Source organism: Sinocyclocheilus rhinocerous, unplaced genomic scaffold, assembly GCF_001515625.1.
Source record: "Sinocyclocheilus rhinocerous isolate Xijiao unplaced genomic scaffold, SAMN03320098_v1.1 scaffold40, whole genome shotgun sequence".
NCBI classification, from domain to species: Eukaryota; Metazoa; Chordata; class Actinopteri; order Cypriniformes; family Cyprinidae; genus Sinocyclocheilus; species Sinocyclocheilus rhinocerous.
In genome coordinates this window covers 966693-977600 of record NW_015624837.1, presented here as the reverse complement: position 1 = coordinate 977600, position 10908 = coordinate 966693, and the positions used below count along the sequence as shown (strand labels likewise).

At 36.0% G+C, this 10908-nt stretch overlaps 1 protein-coding gene across 1 annotated transcript in view; it reads right to left on the bottom strand.

Moving 5' to 3' along the window:
- Window positions 1–1220: 1220 nt before the first annotated feature.
- LOC107746133 (PIN2/TERF1-interacting telomerase inhibitor 1-like) overlaps window positions 1221–10908 on the bottom strand; it is a 27991-nt gene continuing 18303 nt past the window's right edge. Inside the window, exon 7 of the mRNA XM_016560233.1 lies at window positions 1221–2036. Within this exon, the coding sequence (XP_016415719.1) occupies window positions 1362–2036 (675 nt within the window). The 3' untranslated portion in view covers window positions 1221–1361. The remainder of the gene's footprint in view (window positions 2037–10908) is intronic.

Genomic DNA, 10908 nt, shown 5'->3' with positions numbered 1-10908 from the left:
GTTTCTTCATCACAACAGATTTGGAGAAATGTAGCATTACATCACTTGTTCACCAGCGGATCCTCTGTAGTGAATGGGTGCCGTCAGAATGAGAGTCCAAACAGCTGATAAAAACATAAAAATATTCCACGATAAAACTCCAGCCCATTAATATCTTGTGAAGTGAAAAGCTGCATGTTTGCAATCAAACCATCAAGAAATTTTAACTTCAAACGGTTCCTTCGGTCCAAAATACAGTCCTCTATCCATCATATTTCTTTCTTCAGTGAAAAAGTTGTCTCATCTGAATCAAGAGAAAAATATGTACAAGTATGGTTTTTAAGTAAAAAGCATATGGCCTGGGATTTTGATGTGAGAGGACAACTGGAGGAAGCTTTATTATGGATTATGAGCAAGTGATGCAATGCTAAATTTCTCCAAATCTGATCTGAACTATTGCTTTGACAAATTGGAATTTGGATTAGAATTTAATTTGCCATATTAGAAATGACAAGAGTTCTATTAGTCCAATATAAACTATAACAAAGCAAAATTACATGATTTTGACAAATTATGCCAATATTGGTCCCGTTATGTAGAATACATTATTTCTCACCTGATTAGTCATATTTTTTCTAAATTATGTTAAATGTTCTGAAAAAAGATTAACACCGATTTAAATTAGATTTTCCATATGGTGATCAAAACATTGTTTTCAAATAAATATTTGTAGAAACATTTTAATTTATTGATTATACATTTATATTTACCTTTTAAACATTCTGGGGGCATATTTTCTGGAAAGCTAAGCATTTTTCCATTATGGAGCATATAAAAACACTTTATAATTTAAGGTAATAAATTAATAAAATTTAATAAATTATATAGGCTGAATGTGAAACATTAACATATATTTCTGAAAACAAGTGTTTCTGAAAATACCCATGTTTTATGATGAAAATAAAAAGTATATTCCTATATCCTTTTTGCTACATTCAGGAATTTTGAATGCTGCACAACACTATTCTCTCTCTATATATCAGATATTTTGTACAAATATTGTACACACACACACACACACACACACACACACATATACGTATAACTATGGCCCATATTGTAGCATGCATCTAAAAATGTTACTTCCTGGAAACCTGACAACAAAGAAAAACAAATACATATGAAAAACACAACTGCACATACAGATTGTTGTTGTTATTTTAATGTTTTGTCATTTAGTTTAAATATGGAGAAACAAACCAATTATAAATGTAAATTCATATGCTTCGTTGTTATTCATTTTGGTGATCTCAATATTAAAAATCATGATGGTATCAAAAAGTCAAGAGTTTCGACAGCAGTTAATTGTAAAAAAAAAAAAATCATTTTTTCTTGTTCTTTTTGGGCACCACTTCCTCACTTGCTCCTTCCTCTTCGTCCCGTTCTCTCTTTTTCTTCTTTTTCTTTTTATCTGAAACTTTATGGTCCATATTCTCAATTTCTATTGTTTTAAGTTCATCTGCATGAACCTCTAGAGATGTTTTTTTCTCCTTCTTCCTCTTTCCTGTGGTGGGAGAGTCTTCTTCAGTGGTGCCATCCATTACTGTAGGGGCGCTGCACACTTCAGTCCCATCCTCATCCCGCTCCTCTCGTTTCCTCTTGTTCTTTTTCTTCTTTTTCTGTGAGTGATTTGGCTCTTCAACACTCTCTCCTGTTACTGAGGTCAGTGCATCTTCCTCTGCGCCATCTCTTTCGCTCTCCATGTCTTTTTTCTTCTTTTTCTTCTTTTTGGACTGTTCCATATCACTGGTGTTGGGGGAGTCCTCCATGGAGGCAGATGGAGCCAGTGGAGAAGGTGCATTGCTGCTGACCTCAGATGAAGATGCGGCTGGGTCTCGTCCTGCCTGAGCCTTCTTGATCTGGGCCATCCGCTGAGCAAAGTACTCTTGCATGGTCAGTGTGCTGGTCACTGTGTTTGGTTGCGTCTCTGGGTTCGGATTTGTTCCTGTGTCTTTGTCCTCTTCTCTCTCTTCCTGAGAGTCGGGTCCACTGCTTCCCTAAATGAAAGATATAGACCAATATAACAATACAAAGTTATGACATAAAAAACAGTAGTAATATATATAATTGCATTATTAATAATACTATTATTATATGATTAAAGTATATTATAAAAATCAATAAACAATTATGATGATGATGTTGATGGTTGTTGTGGTGAGAGTATATTTTATTTTTTATCATAAAAATAATTTAATAAAATAATTATAAACTATAATTATCACAATTTACAATAATAATATATTGTTACGACTATTATTATTACTATTATTTATATTATCATCATTATTATGTGATTATACAGTATATCTCTATAATAAAAACAATTTTGTATTAAAATATAAAAATTTAACAATACAACAAAATGAAGAATATATACACACATCAAGTGATAATACAGTATATATTTTTTATAATAAAATACAAAAACTGTATAATACAACAAAAAATATTGTTATTATATCACATTATATTATTACTACTATTATCATCATTATAGTTTTACTACAGTTAAATTATAACTATTCTTATCTGTATTATAATAATAATAATAGTTTTATTCCAAAAATTTGAGAAAGAACTCAACATGCAAGCAGAATATCCAGCAGTGAAAAAGAGAGAACTGTCTGTTAGGAATGAATAGGACAACCCCTCCATTAATTTAAAGAACCTTGATGCACACACCCCTGTGTATGTGTCATTAAATGCTTAAACAGGTGTCAATCAACTTCCAGTCATGTCGAGACTTGTACCAGGTATCTAATGACACCACTGAACTTCATCTGAACTATCTGCTAAGAGACATTTAAAAAAACATTTAGTTTAAATAAAAAAATGTCTACAGTGAAAACATTTATTGTTCTCAATCTGTCAAGAATCTGATTCTGTTCATGTCTTTATATATTTTTACACGGTGTTGTATAATATTCAGCACCATGTATATATATTAAGAGGAAATGGATTCAAAAGGGGGCGTATGTACAAGTCACTGTGTAAATGGTTGGATTAAACAACTGATTCCTGAAAAACTTGCCTGATGAGTGAGAGTCCGTGCTTGCGTTGGCCAAACTAAGACAGTGATTATAAGCATTAAGAGAAAGAACAAACTTTCTAGCATAACATACAGCTTAATCATAACAGGCCAAACTGTAGCAAGACACAGTGACTATGTTGAAAGACCACAGAGGAACACTTTAGATTAAACTGTCGTCCTCCAATACTTTATCACCACGTTGACTCTCTCGCCCATTCGTCTTCATTTTGCTAATGGCCTCCTCAATGCATAATGATTTGCAGTGAAGAATACCCTCTCTGAAGCCTGCGCTAAACCACGCCAGTGCTCTACATTACGCCAGAGACACCGGTGAAAACAGCATTTTTCAAAAGATGTATGGAGGGATTGGACAAAAAAAAGGTTTTGTACAGCCAAGAAACAACAAAATACATATGAAGACTTACAATGCTGAAGATGTTAAAAGCATTCTACATATAAATAGTGAAAAAGAGCTGAACAAAAAATTTACAATAAAACAACATTTTAATATAAAACAATATTATTACTAGTAGTTAGGGGTGGGCGATATACCGGTAAGCACGGTTAACCGGTAAAAATTTGTCAACCAGTAGAGATTTTGAACTATCGTCTCTATCGCGGATACAATCACGTGACATTGCTATGCTACATGGTCACGAAAACTTATCGTTTGAACACATTTTTAAGCATTGGGGGTTTAAAAGCAATTGATTTTAAGCCGTTGAAATGCAATCAGCAGCAAAAGAGAACTCATTTCGGTATATGTGCGCACTGTCTGAGAGCTCTGTCAGAGAGGCGCTCATAGAGCGCGCGAGTATTGAACTGAGTTATTTTTGCCACTTTATAGTCCTTGAACGGTTAAATACACACATCCAAGCAAAACAAGTTGAAGGGATAGTCCACCCAAAAATGAAAAATCTGTCATCATTGGCTCACCCTCATGTTGTTCCAAACCTGTATGACTTACTTTCTTCCGTGTAACACAAATGAGGGTATTCTGAAGAATGTTGGTAACTAAATGGTGTTGTGACCCATTGGCTTTCACAGTATGGACAAATGCCAAAATTGTTTGGTCACCAACATTCTTCAAAATACCTTCTTTTGCGTTCAGCAGAAAAATGAAATGGAATGACAGGAGCATGAGTAAATGATATGAGTAATTACTGGCAGATTTTTCATTTTTGGGTGGATTATCTTTTTGAGAACCACTGTTCTAGATCAATGGTTCCCAACCCTGGTCCAGTGGACATTTGTATCTGTAACTCCCATTTCAGGTCTTGAAATCTCTACCAACAAGCTAATGGGATCATTCAGATAGGCTTTAATGCAGAGCTGGTGGTAAACCAGGACCAGCTTTGGTAACTACTGTTCTAGATGGTCATTGTGACTACAAGTTGCTGCCACAGGTCCCTCAAAAGTTGGAAGTCGCCCAGAAGGAGACTGGAGAACTGCAGATGTAGGCTCATTAAAACAGAAGTCTCACTTTTCCCTCCAAATAAAAGAAAATCTATATTTCTGGTTTTGGGGGGAGGGGGTGGTGTCTTCAGAAGAGATGCGTCTGACTTAGAGCAGGGACTTAAGAGAAACAACTGGGGGGCATTTTGGAGCACACTGTGAAATTACTCTCTGGAGAGAAAGAACGAGAAGAAGAGGAAGAGAGATGGAGCGAGTGGGAAATCCTCTTCATCGGAGAGGTGGTGATAGTGTGTGTGTGGTGCGATGTCTCACCGCCTGGGGACCTCTATTAGGCTTATCTCTCTAATGTGCCGAGAGAAGTGCTGCTGGTAGCATTCCCTCAACAGTGCTGAGCACGGATTGGGTTATACCACACACATGCAAGCACATACGTGCACGCGTACACAAACAAACAAGTGAGCAGGAAGGCTGACACGGAGATAACGCAGGTCCAGGTTTCATGACTGTGCTTGGATGTCCTAAAGAGGGTGTAAACACAACAAAAATGTCCCCTGAATGTTCTCAGACGCTCTCTGGCTTCTTCTGCCTCCACATTCCCTTCGTTCTTTCTCTCCTCCTGGCAGATGAGAGGCCCCAGGAAAAGGATGCGTTCCCTGAACTGTGTGCAGTGTTCAGATAAGGCCCTTGCAGCAGGAGCTATGGGCTCTTTCCTGCTCCGCTCTCCCCAGGCATGGGCGGCTGGAGGGGTGGGGGCGGCGCGGCAGTGGGGCTGGACTTGGAGGGGGGTGTCGGGACATTCAAAAGGCCGTGAGGAGGAAGCCGAAGAACAAGACATTGCCACTGACGCCAACACATTGCAGCAGACAGTCCGAAGCAGCCAGGGACGGTGAAAACAAACTTGTCGAAATGTGTTCACGAACCAAAAAAACCCAAATCGTGACAACATTCTTGAATTTGCGGCAGAAAACTGCAACTAATTTGTCCCACTCTGTGCTATGTCAGAGAGTCCCTAATTTATAACACAAAAGTAATATTCCTTCCTGCATAGAGACACGGTGCTCTGACTACGCTAGTTTAGCACTGCTAATGCTGTGTCAGCAATGAGAACTTCTGGTGTCCAGGGATTAAAGACCACAATATGGTACAATAACACTGTGCTATATATATAAAGCTAAGATTATTTCTAGTACTGATTTTTCTCAATACTTTGACAATAATCCCATCTGAGAATGTTAAACCATCAAAAATAAATGTATAAATACATTAATACAGTGGGCATGCAGTGCAAGCAGGGTATAGGTAACAAGTTGTTAGTAGTGTGCTATAATGCTAAAAAAGACATTATGATATTGAAAAAAAAAAATATATATTTATATATATTTATAAAAAATTGTTTTTGCGTTAACGTATGCTTTAATCTCTCTTGCTTTGATTGTACCTTGTAAACCAGACTTAAAAATCTGTCATATTTCTGAATTTATTATCCCCGTTTTGCTAATCTGCATAATATTTTAAATAAAAATAAGTGCATAATGTTGCCTGACTGAATGAATAACTGATTTAGCTCTCGATGTGGCATCAACTTGGTGGTGCAATAATACTGTGCTATATATAAAGTTATGATTATTTAAAGTGCAGATATTTAGTAATACTTTTACAATAATCCTAGCCAAGGATGAAAAATCATCAAAAATATATGTATTAATTTATTAATACAGTGAGCATGCAGTACAAACAATTTGTTAGTAGTGTGCTATCATAATTAAGTAATAGTAATAAATTATGAAAAATATAATATTAAATACATTCAAACTTAAATTAAATAATAAATAAAATACTTTCTTAATTATTTAAGAAATATTTAAGAAAAATACTTTTGTGTGCTTTGGTCTCTCTTGCTTTGACTATCTCGCAAACAAGACTTAAAAATCTGTCATATTTCTGCAATTATGATCCCCTGTTTTGCTAACTTGGATAATTTTCAAGTTGATTAAAAAAAACTCTTAAAAACATATATAATGGTGCCTGACTAAATGAATAACTGATTTAGCTCTCGGTTGGGCATCAACTACAGATAAGGGCAAGGTAAAAAGCTGGAGTTGAATGATCAATCAATCTTCATTTGTGGAAAAAAAATTCTTTAAGACATCAACACTGTTTTTTTCTTCTTATCCCTCAATTTTTGGGTTTTTGAGGATAATTTACTCCTTTGAGGGTTCCAAGTTAAACTATATTCTAAACAAAATAGATCCTGGCCCATTACACTCACAGGCCGATGGATAATATTGAGATGATATTGGGAAGAGGGCTGATTGTGCGAGTGTGTTCTCATTGTCCTGCCACTATTATAAATTTGGTGGTGGCCTGGGCTTATGGATCGGGACCCAGATTACCCAGCTGTCCCTCCCTGATGAGGAGAAAGGACCCGCCGCGCCATCCTTCATACAATTCACGTGGGCGGACAGCAAAACAGGTGGCACCCACGCAATACAGTGCTTTGCATGCTTTAATGAGCATTTTAACATGTATCATGATATAATACATTATGTGAACGTAATGTAACGAAGTAGAACAAAGCAAATGGTCCAATTACAAGCCATCCTTTCATACATGTTTCTTTAAATGTACGTTAAGCATAATGCTCTTCTTACCAAGACTATGTAAATCATGTACACAAAACTTTAGACAACATGTTAGAACAGATGCAATCAAACAAAATTAAAGGATGCACAAACATTGCCCCAAAAAAAGGCAATAGCAGTGGATCATAAGTTTAAATACCGATATGGATACAAACAAGCACATCACTGCTTATCATTATTGTTGTTATTGTTTTTATTGTTATTAATAACAATAACAACAATCTACACCAAACAACATTTTCAGGGGGCATTATAAATAAATTTATTTAAATATAAAATTATATTACAAATTTAACAACAACAGCAATAACAATAAATTATTATTATTATTTTATTATTATTATACCAATTTAGCATACACCATGCAACCGCAAAGAATTTCTCTGGTGTATACTATTATTATTATTAATAATAATAATAATAATAATTAAATTATTATTATTCAATTAATATTTATTTATAATAACTATAAAAACAATTACATTTTCAATATTAATCATTAAAATAATTAACCAGAATGACAAAAAAGAATGAATAAAACAGGCCAAATGAAGGTGTAAGTGATGAAGAGGTGTTTGAATAACAAAGACCTTCACCTAATGCAAGTAAGCCGGCGTGATGCAGACATCTCCACCAACCTGAGACTTCATTACTTATCATGAGTAACAAATGGCAACAACGCGCTGCATAGGGCATCATCACTAAACTCTGCTTACTTTACATTGTAAAGTGCTTGCCTTTCCGTGCCCTCCAAGGAGCTGATGTGTCAGCCCCAAGATGGAGGACACACAATTTATTCTCTGCCCTGCGGTGATTTATTAGATTAAACTGGTGGTGATTAAATGCAAGCCGAGGCTCACGAAAACAGCGGCGGTGGTGGCTCTCAGGAGCGTCAGGCGGTTAGCTTCCTCTATTCGTACTGTAATCACCATGCCAGGGCAGCCCTGCCTGGGCCAACAATGACTGCAGAAGTTGCCCATTTCAGTCACCCCTTTTAGTTATTGCCGTTTTTATTTTCACACTAATTTGTACGTGTCAGTGGGTTGGCATGGGCGTAAAGCCAGTTGCCGGAGGGTATGTAGCAAGCAGACACTACGGTCCGGTTCTTCATTACCCTGTAGCACTGTCAACAGTGTAAGGAAGGCCGCGCTTTTGTTTGAGGCAATTAGATGTTATCCGAGAACATATTAGGGATCTCCCGCTCGAAAACAAACATGCCTTTGAACACCGGCACACAGGCGTCAGTTACTGCATTAGTTGAGAAGTAAAACATGCTGGAGCACAAGGATACAACGTGCCAGTGTGCACTGCTGTCTGGTCCTAAAGTTTCTGTTTTTATATTTAAAATATGTTTAATATACGTTTTTTCTCATTTTTATTATTAGCATTTTATAACTTTTTAATGAGGAGAAGAGAGTACAGGAAATGAAAGGGATAAAAAAAATGCTGCAACCCAGATTTGAACTTGCATGACCCACCAAACACAATGCTAAATCACTAAGCCATCGCTTCAACATTTCTGCAACCATTTCTGAAAGACATTAATACTTTTATTTAGCAAGGATGCATTAAACTGATCAAAAGTGACAGCAAAGACACAAAAGACTTTAATTTCAAGTAAGTGCTGTTCTTATGAAGAATCCTATAAAAAAGAAAATGTCTAAAATAATAAACAACATTTTTAACATTGATGATGATAATAAGAAATGATTCTTAATCAGCAAATCAGCATAATAGAATGATTTCTGAAGGATCATGTGACCTTGAAGACTGGAGTAATGGCTGCTGAAAATTCAGCTTTGCCATTACAGGAATAAATTACATATAACACAAAATATATTACAATAGTAAACGAAAATAGAAGTAAATAGATTTTTTAATTGCAATAATATTTTACAATGTTATTAGATTTTTTTCTGTACTTTCTAATCAAATAAATGCAGCCTTGGTGAGCATAAGAGACTTTCAAAAAATATATTAAAATAAAAAAAAAATCTTACCAACCTCAAACTTGCAAATAGAAGTCTAAGTTTAAAACGCCTAATTTGTAAAAAATAAATAAATGTTGTTGACAAATCTTTCGAGTTTTATTGTCTATCTCTCGTCAATATATAATATTAGAAATTTGAGTAATATATTAAATGTGGATGAAGCTCATGCGGTTTTGTTATGGGAGCACCATCAGCCTGCTGGTATATTTGGAGCTCAACTTTTGCATCCTCAGCAGCATTTCGGTGTTCAACTCCGCCCACCAGCTAACTCCCATGCGGCCAATGACATCGCTGCCTCTCGCCCCTTCACCGCTTCATCTGCCAAATGGTGCAGCCTCTTCTCCTCATTTGGTGAGGTGGCGGCATCGGGGGAATGTGCGAGTCAACTGACCGGCGATCCTTCATGAGGACGGGCGTGGGCTGATTCAGAAGAGCTACAGGTACCACCCTCCAGTCTGACGGCTTTGTGTTGGAGCTGGTGTGGGAGTGGGAGAGGCCACAGGGGGTCACGTCAACCCCTGGAAACACAGCGTGAGGAGATGCCTGACCGCCTGACTGGAACAATGGAGACAACCCCAGACACAAACTGTCTCAGTGCTTAGCTTAATAAAATAAATCCCGTTTCTTTACATTTGTAATAAAAAAAAAAACAATATATTCATGGAACATGATCTTTACTTAATATATCCTAATGATTTTTGACATAAAAGAAAAATCTATAATTTTGACCAATATAATGTATTTTTGGCTATTGCTACAAATATACCCCAGTGACTTAAGACTGGTTTTGTGGTCCAGGGTCATATATATAGGCTGAGTATATGAGTAGGTACATCGTATATTTACATTTATGTAAGGAAGAGTGCATTTAAACGTATTCAGACATAATAGTTTTCTCTCCTGAAAAAGGTTCCTAACAAGTTGTTGTAATTTAAATAATAATAATAATAATAATAGTAATCATAATAATTTATACATCTGATAAATCAGATGAATCCCCATTTCATAAATTATTAAAATATTCAAGTACAACTAAAAAAATTAAAAATAAAACAAATTGCGAGATTCTGTAAGGTTTTTTTAATGTTTAGTCTCTTATGCTCACCGAGGCTGCATTTATTTAATTAAAAATACAGTAAAAGCTATAATATTACAATTATAATAACAGTTTTCTATTTTAAAGGAGACATATTATGCCCCTTTTTACAATATGTAATATAAGTCTCTGGTGTCCCCAGAATGTGTCTGAAGTTTCAGCTCAAAATACACCACAGATCATTTATTATATAATTTTGAAAATGCCTATTTTGAGTGGAAGCAGAAACACGCTGTTTTTCGGGCCTGTCCTGAGTGGATTGAGCGGTGGGTGGCGCAGATGCGCGAGCTTGTCGAGTGAATATATCTTTCTCACAGACATCACTGGAAAGTTTGTAGTTCGGTCGGATATGTCAAAAACAAGTAAGTAAAACAATGCACAAGTTACTTAACGGTAGGGAGAGAGAGAGAGAGCGAGAGAGAGAGCGCAATTCTGTTGTGTGATCTTTGATGTTCACTCACTTAGCACACGCATCATTTGGATTAAAACGAAATCGTTAAAATAATACCTGCAGGCGTTGCGCATGTTTTGCTTGCTTGAGCTGCATTATATGAGTGGCTTTGGAATATAAATCGCAGCACGTTTCAGATGAAAAAACGCAACTTCTATTTCTGAAAATATCACAGTTAGGAGATTTATAACGAGTGGTTCCCTGCATTATTACAGCAAAGCGCGTGATTACAGTACTAA